Source organism: Hyperolius riggenbachi, chromosome 12, assembly GCF_040937935.1.
Source record: "Hyperolius riggenbachi isolate aHypRig1 chromosome 12, aHypRig1.pri, whole genome shotgun sequence".
Lineage (NCBI taxonomy): Eukaryota > Metazoa > Chordata > Amphibia > Anura > Hyperoliidae > Hyperolius > Hyperolius riggenbachi.
Genome location: NC_090657.1, coordinates 14683110 through 14702673, shown reverse-complemented (window position 1 = coordinate 14702673; position 19564 = coordinate 14683110). Strand labels below are relative to the sequence as shown.

The following is a 19564-nucleotide window of genomic DNA, read 5'->3' as shown; positions in this document are numbered from 1 at the left end:
GCTGCATCTGAAATGACCACCAGCTCAGTGTGCAGCACCTAAATAGATTTTCTGCACACTTTGCATTCAATTCAGATGCAAATAATATGCAAATCTGCTCCTACTTATTATGCAAACAGGAAACTGGGAGCTTGGAGCAGCTAACCTGACAGTTACATAGTTACAAAGTTAAGAAAAGTGTCTCAGCTACATGGAATCCACCTAGCTGATACTAATTACCCCACCTGTGCATAGGTGAGGCTGCCTGCAGAACATGCACCGTTTGGGAGTCACAAGGACAGATTTGAGAAACACTGGTTTAACCATTTGGGGACCGCCCGCCTAACCCCTATTAAGGACCAGGCATTTTTGCATGGGATAGGGGGGGGGGGGGCGCGTTTGGGGGGTCAAGCAGCCGGATCCCCAGTTTTGTGTGCTGGGCATGGTGTCCCCCCTGTAGCCGTGTGTCCCCCCCTGTGTGCAGCAGCCTTCACTCACCTTCCATGCTCCAGCGATGAGCTGCAGTGGACCCCTCTGCTTCGGCCGACATCTCTGCTCCTACTGCCGATCAGTTCCAGGTCGCGTCTTGATGAGGTCATCAAGCCGGGACCCGGCGCTGACATCAGAGGGAGCAGAGATGCCGGTGGGAACGGCAGGGAGGTGAGTGGATCCTCTTCTTTCTCCCTTACCACCGTCAAAGTGGTCACTACGATCCGCTGGCAGCCATACACGGTGGCTGCTGATCACTGAGGGGAGATGTCATATGCATAGCCGGCCTTTGATATGAGCGACCGGAGCAGTTGCTCAGGGCGCCGTCTTCCAAGGGGGCGCCTATAGCTGGTTACCTATACTGAGGGCAGCTACACCTGATTTCCTATACTGAGGGCACCTATAGCTGGCTACCTTTACTGAGGGCTCCAACACCTGGCTACCTATACTACAGGCACCTACGCCTGGCTACCTATGGGGGGATGGAGACCTTCAACTGACTTCCTATACTGGGGGCACCTATGCTTGGCAACCTATATTGGAGGGAACCTACACAGGAGATCCTATTCTGGGGGCACCTATACCTGGCTGCCTACCTATACTGAATCTGAGGGCGATTGGGGGGGGGGGGGGGGAGGGGATAGCCGCACTGCGGCTATAACGCGTGGTGCAAATTGTCAGTGCTGTGCTATCATTCTAAATGGGGGGGGAGGCGGCTAACTGTCCCACTGATTATTTTTATTAATATTCCTGTACGGTTCTAGCCTTCATTTCTTCATTTTTAAGTGTATTCAGGATAATGCACTCCTTCCATCCATTCGTGGTTATTAATAGTATTTTTCCTATTATACATATGTGATGTGTTACTGAGATCTGAGCATTTGGAGTGATGTGTCACAACGTCAAAAAGTTTGGGAACCACTTTCCTAGGAGATATCTCAGGAGAAAAGAGGAATTGCATATGGGCCTGTGTGTGTGTATACGTGCGTGCGTGTATATGCACGTGGGAAGAGGGTGAAGAGGGGGCACAAAAATCAGTTTTCGCTCAGGGCGCTGTGAAACCTAAGGCCGGCCCTGGTCATATGACAGCTTAATCTCCCATCTCGGGTGCGCACAATCGCGTCGGGGAATGGTAACAGTGGCTGGCGTAGATCCTATGCCACATCAGCCTAGAACAGCCACAAGTGCTGCGTAAGATCTAATGCAGACGGTCCCCAAAAGGTTAAGGAAAGAGGACTTTAGGGATCGCAATCATTTTCCCTTTTTAAAAATATGCCAATTGCCTGGCCACATTGCTGATCACCTGGCTTCAGTAACTTGTGAGCCACACCTGGAGGAAGCCAGTGTAATCATCATAGCGTCATACTCACTCTGGGTCAATGATTCAGAAAACGTTAGTGCCCATTCAGAGACAATTATCCCCCATCTGCTGTAAGGCGTCATTACTGCAGCTGCTAACTGCTTGCATTTACAACCAGTCTCATATAGCACACTAGAGCTAAAACTAACTGTTCTCCAGAGTCAAGACAAGTGGATAAGCAAATACGTCAACAGTTTCTATATAGCAGGGGCGTCGCTAGCCCTGTTTTAGGGGGGCACGTGCCCCCAATCTTTCCTGGGGTGCCACGGATCTCCCGGCCGCCGCTGCCCCCTCTGTCAGCGGCTCCCTCCAGCCGCCGCCGCCGCGTCTCAGACCTCAGGATCAGGCGGCGAGCCGGCGACCAATCGTGCGGGCGCTAGGACCCAGCGCCCGCACTGATATGCGGAAGTGACATCACTTCCGCATATCGAGCGGGTGCGTCCAGCGCCCGCTCGTACATCTGGTCGGGTCGCCGCTGATCCTGAGGTCTGCTGAGAGGTAGGGGGGGGAGCGGCGGCGGCTAGAGAGGGGGCCTCCCTGTCACTCACTCACTCACTCCCTAAAGGGGCTCCCTGGCACGCACTCACTCCCTAAAGGGGCTCCCTGGCACGCACTCACTCCCTAAAGGGGCTCCCTGGCACTCACTCACTCCCTAAAGGGGCTCCCTGGCACTCACTCACTCCCTAAAGGGGCTCCCTGGCACTTACTCACTCCCTAAAGGGGCTCCCTGTCACTCTCTCACTCCCTAAAGGGGCTCCCTGGCACGCACTCACTCCCTAAAGGGGCTCCCTGTCACTCACTCACTCCCTAAAGGGGCTCCCCTGGCACTCACTCACTCCCTAAAGGGGCTCCCCTGGCACTCACTCACTCCCTAAAGGGGCTCCCCTGGCACTCACTCACTCCCTAAAGGGGCTCCCTGGCACTCACTCACTCCCTAAAGGGGCTCCCTGGCACTCACTCACTCCCTAAAGGGGCTCCCCTGGCACTCACTCACTCCCTAAAGGGGCTCCCCTGGCACTCACTCACTCCCTAAAGGGGCTCCCCTGGCACTCACTCACTCCCTAAAGGGGCTCCCCTGGCACTCACTCACTCCCTAAAGGGGCTCCCCTGGCACGCACCCACTCCCTAAAGGGGCTCCCTGGCACGCACCCACTCCCTAAAGGGGCTCCCTGGCACGCACCCACTCCCTAAAGGGGCTCCCTGTCACTCACTCACTCCCTAAAGGGGCTCCCTGTCACTCACTCACTCCCTAAAGGGGCTCCCTGGCACTCACTCACTCCCTAAAGGGGCTCCCCTGGCACTCACTCACTCCCTAAAGGGGCTCCCCTGGCACTCACTCACTCCCTAAAGGGGCTCCCCTGGCACTCACTCACTCCCTAAAGGGGCTCCCCTGGCACGCACCCACTCCCTAAAGGGGCTCCCTGGCACGCACCCACTCCCTAAAGGGGCTCCCTGGCACGCACTCACTAAAGGGGCTCCCTGGCATGCACTCACTCACTAAAGGGGCTCCCTGGCACGCACTCACTCACTAAAGGGGCTCCCTGGCACGCACTCACTCCCTAAAGGGGCTCCCTGTCACTCACTCACTCCCTAAAGGGGCTCCCTGGCACTCACTCACTCCCTAAAGGGGCTCCCCTGGCACTCACTCACTCCCTAAAGGGGCTCCCCTGGCACTCACTCACTCCCTAAAGGGGCTCCCCTGGCACTCACTCACTCCCTAAAGGGGCTCCCCTGGCACGCACCCACTCCCTAAAGGGGCTCCCTGGCACGCACTCACTAAAGGGGCTCCCTGGCACGCACTCACTCACTAAAGGGGCTCCCTGGCACGCACTCACTCACTAAAGGGGCTCCCTGGCACGCACTCACTCACTAAAGGGGCTCCCTGGCACTCACTCACTCCCTAAAGGGCCTCCCTGTCACTCACTCACTCCCTAAAGGGGCTCCCTGTCACTCACTCACTCCCTAAAGGGGCTCCCTGTCACTCACTCACTGCCTAAAGGGGCTCCCTGTCACTCACTCACTGCCTAAAGGGGCTCCCTGTCACTCACTCACTGCCTAAAGGGGCTCCCTGTCACTCACTCACTGCCTAAAGGGGCTCCCTGTCACTCACTCACTGCCTAAAGGGGCTTCCTGTCACTCACTCACTGCCTAAAGGGGCTTCCTGTCACTCACTCACTGCCTAAAGGGGCTCCCTGGCACTCACTCACTGCCTAAAGGGGCTTCCTGGCACTCACTCACTGCCTAAAGGGGCTTCATGGCACTCACTCACTGCCTAAAGGGGCTTCCTGGCACTCACTCACTGCCTAAAGGGGCTCCCTGGCACTCACTCACTACCTAAAGGTGCTCCCTGTCACTCACTATCGGGGTCCCTGTCACTCACTACCTAACTGGAGGCGCCTGTCACTCACTAGCTAACCTGGGGGTCCCTGTCACTCACTACCTAACTTGGGGGGGCTACCATATTAAGGGGGCATTCTGCCTATTTATGTGAAATGCTGTCTATTTATGTGCCTCATGACTGCTGAATGTGTCTTGTTGGGAGCCTTATGATTTGTTGGGGGCCTCATGATTGCTGAATTTGTCTTGTTGGGGGCCTCATGATTTGTTGGGGGCCTCATGATTGCTGAATTTGTCTTGTTGGGGGCCTCATGATTGCTGAATTTGTCTTGTTGGGGGCCTCATGATTTGTTGGAGGCCTCATGATTGCTGAATTTGTCTTGTTGGGGGCCTCCTGATTTGTTGGGGGCCTCATGATTGCTGAATATGTCTTGTTGGGGGTCACATGATTGCTAACTGCGAGACTATGGGAAAAGCTGAATCCTTATCATATGAGACAATAGCATTAAACCTACTTTTTTAGCGTTTTAAAACAGAAAATAAAACTGGGAGGTTCTAAAAAATTGAATACATTTTTCAGGAGTAGGATGGATGAAATTGTTTATCTTCACAGTTTATTTTCAACTTGGATTTTCCATAATGTTCATGTATGAGTTAAAACGTTTGTACAGTATTTAGTTTAAATTGCTGTTGCCACTTTGCGATAGATACCGGTAAGTGACTTTTGGGTTGCAGTTTGGGCACTCGGCCTCCAAAAGGTTCGCCACCACTGTCCTAATCTGATGTCCCACCATTGCTAGGTTCATGTAAATTTGTCTCCACCCGTTACCACACCTATATTCTGGTCCATGGCCCACCCATTTTTTGGTGCGGCGCGATAAGCACGCCACACAACGTGATCGTCATATTTTTGGCACGCTAGCTGCAGTGTGCTGAATTCTGCTGCCTACAGTATGTACAGTATACGCTGTTCTCTAGTGCTTGCACTGTGTGCTGATTTACCTCCAGTGTGTACAGTGTAAGGTGTTACTCTGTGCCTTTATTGATTGTAAACCAGCTGTATTGTATGCTGATCCCTGCTACTTTCAGTATGTACAGTATTAGCTGTAAAGCCTGGTACACACATACAATTTTGATTAGCCAATTTTAGCTCTGTTCATAAAATTCATTGTCTGTTGGCCCACTTACTGCACGGGGGTGGGAAATTGGGGGTCAGTGATTGACCAATCAAAATTGTATGTGCGTATACATCTTTGATCTATGCCTATACTGATTGTAAATGATCGAAATAAAGGACAGGGGGCTCCGTCCAATATTTCGATGGGCAGGCCCGTTATCCGTAGCTTACACCGCTGCTAAGTTCATGTACATTTGGCCCCACCCATGGCCACGCCCACTCACCGCATGGCCACGCCCATTTTTTGCCCTCCCCTCCTGGTGCCCACAGGTGCCACTGATCTCCAGGGACCCTAGAAACGCCCCTGCTATATAGTCTTGTATGGGACACCGCATACGCTATGTATGTTGACGGGCACATTGAAAGATTTTAGAAATGGACTTAAAGAGAAACTCCGACCAAGAATTGAACTTTATCCCAATCAGTAGCTGATACCCCCTTTTACATGAGAATTCTATTTCCTTTCACAAACAGACCATCAGGGGGCGCTGTATGACTGATATTGTGGTGAAACCCCTCCCACAAGAAACTCTTGAGTACGTACTCCTGGCAGTTTCCTGTCTTGGAACCTTGCTGCATTGTGGGAAATAGCTGTTTACAGCTGTTTCCAACTGCCCAAAAAACATGCAGCAGCTACATCACCTGCCAACAGTAAAAATGTCACCATGTGATAAATGTCAGAATGTAAATCAGGGAGAGGAAATATTTTACAATGGGCAAACACTGACTAAATCATTTATACATAATTATTGTAAAAACGAACTACTTTTTTATTACATTATTTTCACTGGCATTCCTCTTTAATTCTTTCTTATTAGTACCGATAACAGAAATTGGACATGATATATTTCCTTTTTGGATTCTGCACTCTTCTTGGTCCATGCCACCTGCGCTCTACTGCCAGGTATAATACATTAAAATCAGCAAAGACACTGACCCTAATTTAACCACTTGACCACTGAGGGGTTTTTCCTCTTTAGGACCAGAGCAATTTTCACCTGTCAGTGCTCCTCCCATTCTTTCAGCAATAACTTAATTACTACTAATCACAACGACTTGATCTATATCTTGTTTTTTTTCACCACCAATTAGGCTTTCTTTGGGGGGTACATTATGCTAAGAATGATTTTATTCTAAACACATTTTGATTGTAATAATAAGAAAAATGGGAAAAAAATCATTATTTCTCAGTTTTGGCCATTATAGTGTTAAAATAAAACGTTCTATTGTGGATAAAACTGACCAGAACGTCAACCAACGTCCATCATGGGCCCTTCTTCATCTGCTGTATTATTGCTTCATTGGTGCTTTTGCTGCTTATTAGCGCTATAGGTGTTTAGAATAGTGGAGGTCATTAACAAACTGTTCCCCCTCTGCTTAACCACTTGAGGACCATGGGCTCAAACCCCCCTAAAGAGCAGGCCATTTTTTACAAAATGGGCCACTGCAGCTTTAAGGGCTCACTGCAGGGCCGCACAACTCAGAACGCAAGTGACACCCCCCCCCCCCCTCTATTCTCCCCACCAACAGAGCTCTCTGTTGGTGGGGTCTGATCGCTCCCCCAATGTTTTTTTGTTTTTTTTATACAAATGTTTATTTATTTATTTATTAATAAATGTCCCTGTTTTTTTAATTATTTTTTCTTTATTTCCCCCTCCCTCCCTCCCATAGATCGCAGCGCAGATGGTGGTGTCGCCGTCTAACAGTCTCCTAGCAGCGATCGCCGCTGGGAGGCTGAGGCGGAGCTCCGTCATTCATGCAGAGATGCACACGTATCGGCACGCGCGATTTCCTGCAAATCCCCACCCCAGAACTTGACGCCAATTGGCATTAGGTAGTCCTGGGGCTGCCACTTTGATCACGCCCACTGGCGTTAGGCGGTCTTTAGGTAGTTTTAAACTAAGCCTGAACTGAAAATTATAAGTCAAAATATACATACACACGTCATACTTACCTCCTGTGTAGTCTACTCCTCCATCTCCTTCTCCTCTCCCATGTCCTGTTAGTCCTCTGTGATCAATGGAATTCTCTATCCTCCATTTTGAAACAAAATCTAGTCAGAACTCAAAGGGATCGTTGTTAGAAGAAAATGGTGAGCTTCTGAGAGGAACTGACAGGGAGGTAAGTATGTAATATGCATTAGCAGCTACATCATGTGTTTTTATTTCAAATAATTTTACTTGTTTCAGGTTCCCTTTAACCACTTGCGCACCCCCTAGAACGAGTATCTACGTCCCTGTAACACACCACTACAGCTCACAGGGATGTAGATACTTGTCTGTTGCTGCTGCACACTCCCAATCGTTCCCATGCTCGCTCCCGCAGTTCCCATTTATTAAGTCCCCGTGTCAATGATGGCCAACGCCAACATCAATGAGATGCCCGCAGTCACTGTATTTACAAGAGTAACATATTCACACATTACTTCCTGTCAGCGTACTAATAGTACGCTCAGGAAAATGAGTGAGGACATCTTGCGGCCAAATAGTAAAATTACACCTACATACATTTTTTTTTTATTAAAAAACCTACACATACATTTAAAAATTAACCCCTTAATTCCCACCCTCTCCCATAGTTACCCAAATTAAACTTTTGCATTAAAAAAATGACAAGAAAAATACATAAATATTTACCTGAGGGATTGAACTTTTTTAATATGCACAGTGGCTTGCAAAAGTATTTGGCCCCCTTGAAGTTTTCCACATTTTGTCACATTACTGCCACAAACATGAATCAACTTTATTGGAATTCCACGTGAAAGACCAATACAAAGTGGTGTACACGTGAGAAGTGGAACGAAAATCATACATGATTTCAAACATTTTTTACAAATAAACAACTGCAAAGTGGGGTGTGCGTAATTATTCGGCCCCCCAAGTCAATACTTTGTAGAACCACCTTTTGCTGCAATCACAGCTGCCAGTTTTTTAGGGTATGTCTCTACCAGCTTTGCACATCTAGAGAGTGAAATCCTTGCCCATTCTTCTTTGCAAAACAGCTCCAGCTCAGTCAGATTAGATGGACAGCATTTGTGAACAGCAGTTTTCAGATCTTGCCACAGATTTTCGATTGGATTTAGATCTGGACTTTGACTGGGCCATTTTAACACATGGATATGTTTTGTTTTAAACCATTCCATTGTTGCCCTGGCTTAATGTTTAGGGTCGTTGTCCTGCTGGAAGGTGAACCTCCGCCCCAGTCTCAAGTCTTTTGCAGACTCCAAGAGGTTTTCTTCCAAGATTGCCCTGTACAGGATCTTCTCAAAAAATTAGCATATTGTGATAAAGTTCATTATTTTCTGTAATGTACTGATAAACATTAGACTTTCATATATTTTAGATTCAAATACACACAACTGAAGTAGTTCAAGCCTTTTATTGTTTTAACATTGATGATTTTGGCATACAGCTCATGAAAACCCAAATTTCCTATCTCACAAAATTAGCATATTTCATCCGACCAATAAAAGAAAAGTGTTTTTAAAACAATAAAAGTCAACCTTCAAATAATTATGTTCAGTTATGCACTCAATACTTGGTCGGGAATCCTTTTGCAGAAATGACTGCTTCAATGCGGCGTGGCATGGAGGCAATCAGCCCGTGGCACTGCTCAGGTGTTATGGAGGCCCAGGATGCTTCGATAGCGGCCTTAAGCTCATCCAGAGTGTTGGGTCTTGCGTCTCTCAACTTTCTCTTCACAATATCCCACAGATTCTCTATGGGGTTCAGGTCAGGAGAGTTGGCAGGCCAATTGAGCACAGTAATACCATGGTCAGTAAACCATTTACCAGTGGTTTTGGCACTGTGAGGAGGTGCCAGGTCGTGGCGAAAAATGAAATCTTCATCTCCATAAAGCTTTTCAGCAGATGGAAGCATGAACCCACTTTTGAACCAGAAACAGCGGCAGAAACGCCTGACCTGGGCTACAGAGAAGCAGCACTGGACTGTTGCTCAGTGGTCCAAAGTACTTTTTTCGGATGAAAGGAACTTTACATGTCATTCGGAAATCAAGGTGCAAGAGTCTGGAGGAAGACTGGGGAGAGGGAAATGCCAAAATGCCTGAAGTCCAGTGTCAAGTACCCACAGTCAGTGATGGTCTGGGGTGCCATGTCAGCTGCTGGTGTTGGTCCACTGTGTTTTATCAAGGGCAGGGTCAATGCAGCTAGCTATCAGGAGATTTTGGAGCACTTCATGCTTCCATCTGCTGAAAAGCTTTATGGAGATGAAGATTTATTTTTTTAGCACGGCCTGGCACCTGCTCACAGTGCCACAACCACTGGTAAATGGTTTACTGACCATGGTATTACTGTGCTCAATTGGCCTGCCAACTCCCCTGACCTGAACCCCATAGAGAATCTGTGGGATATTGTGAAGAGAAAGTTGAGAGACGCAAGACCCAACACTCTGGATGAGCTTAAGGCCGCTATCGAAGCATCCTGGGCCTCCATAACACCTGAGCAGTGCCACAGGCTGATTGCCTCCATGCCACGCCGCATTGAAGCAGTCATTTCTGCAAAAGGATTCCCGACCAAGTATTGAGTGCATAACTGAACATAATTATTTGAAGGTTGACTTTTTTTGTTTTAAAAACACTTTTCTTTTATTGGTCGGATAAAATATGCTAATTTTTTGAGATAGGAATTTTGGGTTTTCATGAGCTGTATGCCAAAATCATCAATATTAAAACAATAAAAGGCTTGAACTACTTCAGTTGTGTGTATTTGAATCTAAAATATATGAAAGTCTAATGTTTATCAGTACATTACAGAAAATAATGAACTTTATCACAATATGCTAATTTTTTGAGAAGATCCTGTATTTGTCTCCATCCATCTTCCCATCAACTCTAACCAGCTTCCTTGTCCCTGCTGAAGAGATGAACCCCCCGAGCATGATGCTGCCACCACCATATTTGACAGTGGGGATGGTGTGTTCTGAGTGATGTGCAGTGTTCGTTTTCCGCCACACATAGCGTTTTGCGTTTTGGCCAAAAAGTTCAGTTTGGTCTCATCTGACCAGAGCACCTTCTTCCACATGATTGCTGTGTCCCCCACATGGCTTGTGGCAAACTGCAAACGGGACTTCTTATGTTTTCCTGTTAACAAACAAAGGCTTTCTTCTTGCCACTCTTCCATAAAGGCCAACTTTGTACAGTGCATGACTAATAGTTGTCCTATGGACAGATTTCCCCACCTGAGCTGTAGATCTCTGCAGTTCTTTCAGAGTCACCATGGGCCTCTTGACTGCATTTCTGATCAGCGCTCTCCTTGTTCGGCCTGTGAGTTTAGGTGGACTGCCTTGTCTTGGTAGGTCTACAGTTGTGCCATACTCCTTCCATTTCTGAATGATCGTTTGAACAGTGCTTGTGGGATGTTGAAGGCTTTGGAAATATTTTTGTAGTCTAAGCCTGCTTTAAATTTCTCAATAGCTTTATCCCTGACCTGTCTGGTGTGTTCTTTGGACTTCATGGTGTTGTTGCTCCCAATATTCTCTTAGACAACCTCTGAGGTCATCACAGAGCAGCTGTATTTGTACTGACATTAGGTTACACACAGGTGCACTCTATTTAGCCATTAGCACTCATCAGGCATGGGCAACTGACTGCACTCAGACCAAAGGGGGCTGAATAATTATATACACCCCACTTTGCATTTATTGATTCTTAAGAAATGTTTGGAATCATGTATGATTTTCATTCCACTTCTCACGTGTACACCACTTTGTATTGGTCTTTCATGTGGAATTCCAATAATATTGATTCATGTTTGTGGCAGTAATGTGACAAAATGTGGAAACCGTCAAGGGGGCCGAATACTTTTGCAAGCCACTGTATGTCAAGAGGGTAAATTACTGTTATTTTTTAAATGATGGGCTTGTTGTAATTAGTGATGCACACAAAACTAAAAAAAATGTACCTTTATTTCCACATAAAATATCGGCGCCATACATTGTACTAGAGAGAAATTTTAAACGTCGCAATAAATGGCGCAAATGGGCAAATAAAATGTGTGGGTTTTAATTACCATAGCATGTATTATTTTAAAAAATTATAATGGGCAGAAACTGAGAAATAATGATTTTTGTTAATTTTTTACTTATTTTTCCTGTTGAAAAACAGTTAGAATAAAATAATTCTTAGCAGAAATTACCACCCAAAGAAAGTATTTCTTTTGTGTAAAAAAAAACAACAACAAGATGTAGATTGTTTCATTGTGATAAGTAGTAATAAAGTTATAGGCAAATGGAAGGAGCGCTGACAGGTGAAAATTGCTTTGGTTTTCTAAGGTGCAAAAGCCTTGGTGGTAAAGAGGTTAAAGGATACCCAAAGTGACATGTGACATGATGAGATAGACATGTGTATGTACAGTACCTAGCACACAAATAACTAGGCTGTGTTCCTTTTTTTCTTTCTCTGTTGGAAAGATTTAAATATCAGGTATGTAAGTGGCTGACTCAGTCCTGACTCAGACAGGAAGTGACTACAGTGTGACCCTCACTGATAAGAAATTCCAACTAAAAAACACTTTCCTGGCAGAAAATGGCTTCTGAGAGCAACAAAGGGATAAAAAGGGGAATCTCTTATCAGTGAGGGTCACACTTTAGTCACTTCCTGTCTGAATCAGGACTGAGTCAGCCACTTACATACCTGATATTTAACTCGTTCAGGCAGAGAAAGAAAAAAAGGAACACAGCCTAGTTATTTGTGTGCTAGGCACTGTACATACACATGTCTATCTCATCATGTCACATGTCACTTCAGGTATCCTTTAAACCTCTATGACACCGAAGCTGTCCTTAGCAGGCTTTATCTATCAATATTTATGAATAAAAAGCTTGATGGGTCCCAATGTAAAACTCACGATGGGGCCCATATCTCTTTAGCTACATCCAAGAAGTACAGTGCTTCTGTGTAGAATGCCAAACATGACAAGGAAAAGATGAAGCACACCTCTGAGAATTGTTTGGAAGCACCCGCTGCCAGGGAGTTCATTTAGTTCTATTTTACCACCTGACTGACATGCCGCTGAACAAACATAGCCCCCAACCATCCCGGATTGGTCAGGATTCTCCCGCTTTGGGGGGGCCCTCCCGCTGTCCCGGGCCCCCCCTCTTGAATCCCGGCCGGCTGGGCAGATAATGGAGACGGAAAAACTGATCGAGGCTCCAGCCGCGGTAATGAGGCATGCGGGAGCTTCACTGCTTCCTCCCTCCTTCTCTCTGAATACCCCCCTTTGTATGTCTGTGTCCCCCCCTCCTGTAGGCAGAGTGAGTGCAGCGGAGCGGGCAGTCGGGTCCTCTTACCGCTGATGCACGCGTACACTGTCTCTGGCATCCGACTACCATGTGCTTCCTGTTTACTATGACGTCACAGGAAGCACATGGAGGTCCGATGCCAGAGAGACAGTACGCGCGGCGTGCATCAGCGGTAAGAGGACCCGACTGCCCGCTCCGCTGCGCTCACTCTGCCTACAGGAAGTGGAGGGGGGCACACAGACATACATAGGGGGGTATTCAGAGAGAGGGAGGGAGGGAGGAAGCAGTGAAGCTCCCGCATGCCTCATTACCGCGGCTGGAGCCTCGATCAGTTTTTCCGCCTCCATTATCTGCCCAGGCAAGCCCCCCCAACCTAAAAGTGGCACCCTCCTCCCCACCCACAGGCACCCTTACCCTCCTCCCCACCCACGGGCAGGGTGTATGAGGGTATACTTATAAAAAAAATATAAGGGTATAAATATTTAATTTAAAAAAATCTTCAAAAAACGATGGTAGGCGTGTTGGGGGTATGGTTAGGGGGTGTGGTTAGGGGTGTGGCCAGTGTCCCGGTTTCTTATTTTAAAATGTTGGGAGGTATGGAACAAACACCAATAACAACCACCATTGTGTTCTATACATTCCTACTGTATGAGCACTGTTTTTCTGACAGCAAGCAATGGTTTATTGTTGAAGAAAATGCTAAGAAAATGGGAGTCTGAAGGACTTTGTGATTTAGTCCTTGGAGGCAGAGGATCTACAACACAGCTTGGCGTTTTTCAAAGGAAGTCCACGTTCCCCCACTGTGAGTTTCCTTAGAAACTGGAGAGTGTGACGGTAATTGTCAGCATCTGATCTGCATGTTCATTTTGGTCAGAGACTGAAATAAAGGGCACAGCAAGCAGGAAACTACCATCTTTTGTGTGTGTGTGTGTGTACGAGCGCAGTATGAGCGCAGTATGGCCGCAGTATGGCTGCGCTTGTATACAGTGAGAGAATAACTTCTCCAACAATTGCTTGTCAGAAATGTTCTGGAGGTCCATGTGTGGCAACAGTGGTCTGCAGGAGGACACGGGAGGAACTAGAGGCTTCCCTCTTCATAGGTAAGTACTGTACCCCATCAGTGCACTGTATATGCAGACAGAGGTGCCAAAAGAATACAATTTACTAAAAATGTTAAAATGAGAGGAGGCAGAGGTGGACTTACCTCCTCCAAGCAGACACACAAAGAGACTGTTGTATATATTCAAATCAACCAGGATTCATTTGTATACTCCAAAAAGTGCAAGTGCAACGTGTTTCGCAGGCATCTGCTTCATCAGGCAATAAAAAAAATGGAGCATGTACTCATACAGGTCTGGAGCAATGCTCAGCGCCTCTGCGCACAGATGCCTGCAAAACGTGTTGCACTTGCACTTTTTGGAGTATACATATAAATCCTTGTTGGTTTGAATATATACAACAGTCTCTTTGTGTGTCTGCTTGGAGGAAGTAAGTCCACCTCTGCCTACTCTCATTTTAACATTTTTAGTAAATTGTATTCTTCTGGCTCCTGCATATACAGTTCCTGTGTCCACCCTTGGTGGAGGGGTGTTGCCCCGTATTTCCTATCTACAGAGAGCGACTTCTTAATCTTAAGTGGGGACAGGTCTTATCTCCCCACCGGCTGATATAGGGTTTACCTGGATGGTAACCATTAATTGTGAGTACCGTATATCTGCATACTTACCTCTACATATCCATTCTACCAGTACACACTACACTATATTGGGCTCTCGGTGTCTCCATTTTTGAGTATCCCATCAGGTTCGCCTTGAGAACACTATAAGGACAGTGTAGCTGGCTGCTCAGATGCAGTTTTATTGTCCTTGCAAGATTGTTTCTGCCAGCGTATTTTCAGTCTTTCAGCAATCTGTGCCACGGTAACTCTTTTGTGGGGTTGGAAAGAATGGACAACTCTTTGCTTCGAGCATTAATGAGCTTTGAATGTAGATTCCCAGGTTTTCCTTCCTTGGACCACTTTTAGTAGGTACTAACCACTGCATACCAGAACAGCCCACAAGATTCGCCACACTAGATATGCTCTGGAGCTGTTACAGTTTGGTCCTTTTTAGACCTGTTCAGATCCTTAATTTTGACAATGTTTCTTCTTCCAACACATCACGTTCAAAAACTGGCAGCAGGCGAAAAGTCTGTTTTTGAACGTGATGTGTTGGAAGACGAAAAAGTGTCAAAATAAAGGACTTATTATGCAAAAGCTAATTGTTCAAGGTCCCTTGCTGAAGTGCTATCTTTTTGTAAAAACGGGTAGGCAAGAATGATAAAACAGCACCGCCGAATTATTTTTGGTGTACAGGAACTGGTGGAACGTGGCACAACAGAGAGGACACACACAAGGCTGTGTATACATACCCCTCTTTATGCCCCGGGAGTGGCAGTGGAACCCGTCCGCCCTTGTCCAGTGCTGAGGTGATATTGATGACCGACAGCCTCGGGGTGCTCCAAACCAGCTGAAAGGGGACTTGGAAGTTGTGCTGGGCCTCCGGTGGGAGCATCTCTTCTACATCCATGTTTTCTACCAAAAACTCTGCTTGATATGGAGGAGGCTCTACTAGAAATGAAACATGTTAGAGAACAGCCCATTATTCCCAGCATAGAAAGTGGGAATTGATTTGGATTGGATCTCACGTAACAAGAATGGTCGTCATAAAATGTGATTGAGATGTCAATTGACCTCACAAAGGAGGCAGCTACTAGCAGCTGATCCAGTTAAAAAACAGCTGAGTTCATTAGTTATGGAAACAAAACATACACGGACAAGGGTGTAACTAGAAATCACTGGGCCTCCCTGCAAAACTTTGGATGGGGCCCCCTCCTGCCAACCTGGGGGCAGGGTGCTGTACAGAAGAGCCTGCTGCACACTGAATAGGGACTGTCTACAAATCTTTGTCTGCAAAACTTTGTATGATTTCTTATCAGTGCTTGGGCAAATGCAGTCATTAGAACAATTGTGCAGAGAGCAAAAAGTTTTTTTCTTCATGCCGTAAGTTGTCTGTCTCTCAGGATGGGGCCTCCTATGGCTTCTTGGCCCCCCTGCGGCTGCATCCCATGCAGGGTCTATTGTTACGCCCCTGCACACGGACACTGGGAGCCCAATCTGGTGAAGTATAGCCAGGTATATGGCAATGTTGTGTCTGATAAATACAGTGCAAGTATGGTTGTTCCAGGAGGCAACCACTCATATGGATATGTGGGGAAGTACGGTACCCACTGGGCCTTTGGATAGGCTGTGGCTGTGGCAACTCTAAAAAAGTGTTTACTCCACAATGGCCTCTGTCATAAACCTGGGGGGCCCCCCAACAGATACCCCGGAACAAAAATTGGCATTAAGGGACCTTTTTTGCAGCTAGTATAGTCAGGGTGTGAAGTCCCAATCGGTCGGAGCTCCACATTCTGGCTATCCCAGCCTGCATGGGGGACAAGGGGTTAAAGAGTTTCAGGAGGGGGGACCCCACATAATTTTTTTTTTAATTTCCCAAACTCTAAACATAAAAAAAATGGACCCCCTGGAAACCCCATCAGGAAATGTATTGCTCTTTCTTTTGATACATGTAAAATTACACTACCGTTAGGTTTGCTACTAAAAGTGACATTTACCGCATTTAAAAGTATACTTTTTTCCTTCGAAACTTTATAATCGATTTTCTCAAAAACTATAAGGTCTTTTTGAAAAATATTTCTTTCCTCTTATTCCCAATGATCTCCTTAACATAACCTGCAAAATTAGGGTTTCTAGCATTTGGGTGGTTTTGCTATTAACCGTGGGTTCAAGGTGCGTTTGTAGTCTCTGGGGGGGCTCAGCACATCTCTGAGCTGAGGCCATTCAGAGGCGGCCTGGTGATGCGCTGATCCCACTTTTTCTGCGCAATTCTTAATTTTACTGGTAGCGCGACCAGGCTATGCATATGCATAGGTAGGATTTAGTTAGTGTTAGGTCCTCTCCCATAGAGGAAAGACTTCTTCGACAGTGGGAGGGACGAGTACCTAACAAATTGCATGCAAGCTGTTAGTGGAAACTAACATCCTCCAAGTGGTAGACAGGTTGTATGTGTGCTCATTGTGTATTTGTATCCCATGAGTGGGGTCTGCACTTTTTTGCAGGTAAGCATTCATCTGTTTTTAAGTAGCTCTGTTCATTTCTTTGCTATGTTTGATTTAATTCTGGTCAGCTGCTCCCACTTGTTAGTTTTTCTTTGGTGTATATGCAGAGCCTCTGTTTGGGTTCAAGGTGCGTTTGTAGTCTCTGGGGGGGCTCAGCGCATCTCTGAGCTGAGGCCATTCAGAGGCGGCCTGGTGATGCGCTGATCCCACTTTTTCTGCGCAACCGTTAAAGTCGTTGAGTTTTTAAATGTGTATTTTGTTTCCCTTTGAAACTTTAAAATCGATTTTCTCAAAAACTATAAGGTCTTTTTGAAAAAAAAATGTTTTCCTCTTGTAGCCACTGGGGGCCCCTACAGGCTCTGGGGCCCTTGGGCAATTGCCTCCTTTGCCTCTATGGTAGCGCCGCCCTGGCCTCTGTGGAGCAAATCCATTGGCAAGGGTTACCATAAAACAGAGCTTCTGTATGTAATATACTCGAAAGGTCCTACCTTGATAAATAGAGAAGGTTCACAGAGCTGCTATAACAAGTAGGTAGTTACTTTCAGCACTACAGGACATAAGGGCCCGTATGCAATTCACTTTTTCTCCAAAGTTTTCTCCTTGGTGATATTTTTACAACTTGTCATAAAATGTCTTTAAAGGGGAACTGAAGAGAGAGGTATATGGAGGCTGTCATGTTTATTTCCTTTTAGACAATACCAGTTGCCTGGCAGCCCTGCTGATCCTCTGCCTCTAATACTATTAGCCATAGCCCCTGAACAAGCATGCAGCAGATCAGGTGTTTCAGTGGTTCAGACTTATAAGTCTGATCTGACAAGACTAGCTGCATGCTTGTTTCTGGTTTTAATCAGATACTACTGCAGAGAAATAGACCAGCAGGGCTGCCAGGCAACTGGTATTGATTAAAAGGAAATAAACATGACAGCCTCCATATACCTCTCTCTTCAGTTCCCCTTTAAAGCCACCAGCAAGCAAGGAAGTACTCAACATACATTTTCTAGTCCCTTTTAACCAACTTTTGGGTACTTTTTCAATTGTAAAATTCTGAAAATTTACTTAAAGAGGAGAGGAAAATTATTTCCTAGGAGATAAATCAGGTGAAAAAATTAATTGCTTATAAGCCAAGGTCTTAAAGGAGTTCTGTGGGGGTTTGCTAAGGATAAAACCGCCACCTACCTGAGGCTTCTATCAGATATCTATCTGATAAGACGAATAGTGCGCGCTGCCATTCGCGTCATCGGAAGCTTACTGCACAGGCGCAGTACGAAGTTTTCTTGTACTGCGCCCGCGCAGTAAGCTTCTGATGACGTGGGCGGGAGCGAGCAGGCGGAGCAGCCGCAGTTGGACGGCGTGCCGCGCTAGACCGGGACCGGCGGCGGGGAATGGCGGATCGGAGGAGGATGACGTGGGACATTACTGCTACAGGGGGCAGATAGAAGCCCCAGGTAAGTGGCGGTTTTTATCCTTAGCAAACCCCCACAGAACCCCTTTAAAGAGACTCTGAAGCGAGATAAAATCAATGCTTTTAACTTTTATTAATGTTAAAGCGGTTTAAAACCCTGACATAATATTCAATTAAAACAGTTTCCTACTTTTTATATGCCATACGGTTATCATAGTTGCATTTTTGCATAAGTATTATTATTCATTTAGAAATTATAGGTTCCCAAAAGTACAGTTTTTTGCTTTGTTAGCTTCCTTTGCATTTTATTAATAACTGGTTTTATTCATTATGTAGTGAAGGCAGACATGCTTTGACTCTCTGTCTGTGTCGAGCTGCTTCTCCACAGTCAGAGAATGTGTCACATTCCTAACTTGATACATTTAGGCTTCTTGCACACAGGGACGTTACAGGCGCACGTTAGTGCAGCCTGTAACGCTCCCCCAACGCACAGCAATGTAACACAAGTGGGCTGTTCTCACTGCCCACGTTGCGTTACATTGTAACGCAGCAAAGTGCTGCATGCTGTGCGTTTTCCGCGGCTACGCCGCGTTAGACTGTTTGCACATGCTCAGTCATGTTGGGGAGGAGGGGAGAGCGGCCGGGCACATGGCTATTTAATATTCACTGCACTCAGTGACATGCAGTGTTTACTTCCTGGAGCGGCCACTCTGTGCGGCGATTGGCCGGGCGGGACCACGTGATGCTGCTTGCGTCCAAGACTACGCATCACGGCATCACGGACGCCAGAGTGAGCTGCACAACGCGGCTCACTCCGACGTCCACACCAGAGAGCACCAGGCGTTGCGTTAGGGGCACGTTATGTGCCCTATAACGTCCCCTAAACGCAACGTCCTGGTGTGTAACTAGCCTTAAGTAAACACAAGATAACATTATCTACAAGTTCAGATGCGTCCACATTTCACTGCACTGAACTTTCAAGCCCTGTGTGTAACCATTCTAATGCTGGTCTAGTAAAAGAAAAAAATTCTGGTTGCCTATAATATGCTGTAAATAATGATTTAGAGCAAAGGAAAAATGCTGGGTTACTTTAAGCAGTGCACTATAGCTAGAGCTAAAATGCTGTGTCCCCGCGGTAAAATGAGGAGTTTATACTCCCCAAATTCCCTGTGCTAACTGCGGGGAGCGCTTCCTGATTGAGGCAGAGCTTAGGGCTGTAGCTCTCCCTCTTCGCGCATCAATCCCCACTGATCGCCGCATCTCTTCCGCCCTTCTCAATCTTCCTTCACTGAGAGGGGCGGGGTAGAGGCGGAGATCCACTGGCAGATAGACGGGCATGGAGGCAGAGCTACAGCTCAAAGCTCTGCCTCCCTGGGCAGCAAAATCCACGACCAAGAAAGTCATGG

General features: G+C 46.7%; 1 protein-coding gene across 4 annotated transcripts in view; it reads right to left on the bottom strand.

Moving 5' to 3' along the window:
- SGCA (sarcoglycan alpha) overlaps window positions 1-19564 on the bottom strand; it is a 102034-nt gene that overhangs the window by 64745 nt on the left and 17725 nt on the right. For 3 of the 4 annotated variants that reach the window (XM_068264524.1, XM_068264522.1, XM_068264525.1), the window contains exon 5: window positions 15008-15206. In XM_068264524.1, the coding sequence (XP_068120625.1) occupies window positions 15008-15206 (199 nt within the window). The remainder of the gene's footprint in view (window positions 1-15007; window positions 15207-19564) is intronic. The other variant, XM_068264523.1, reaches the window with a different exon arrangement.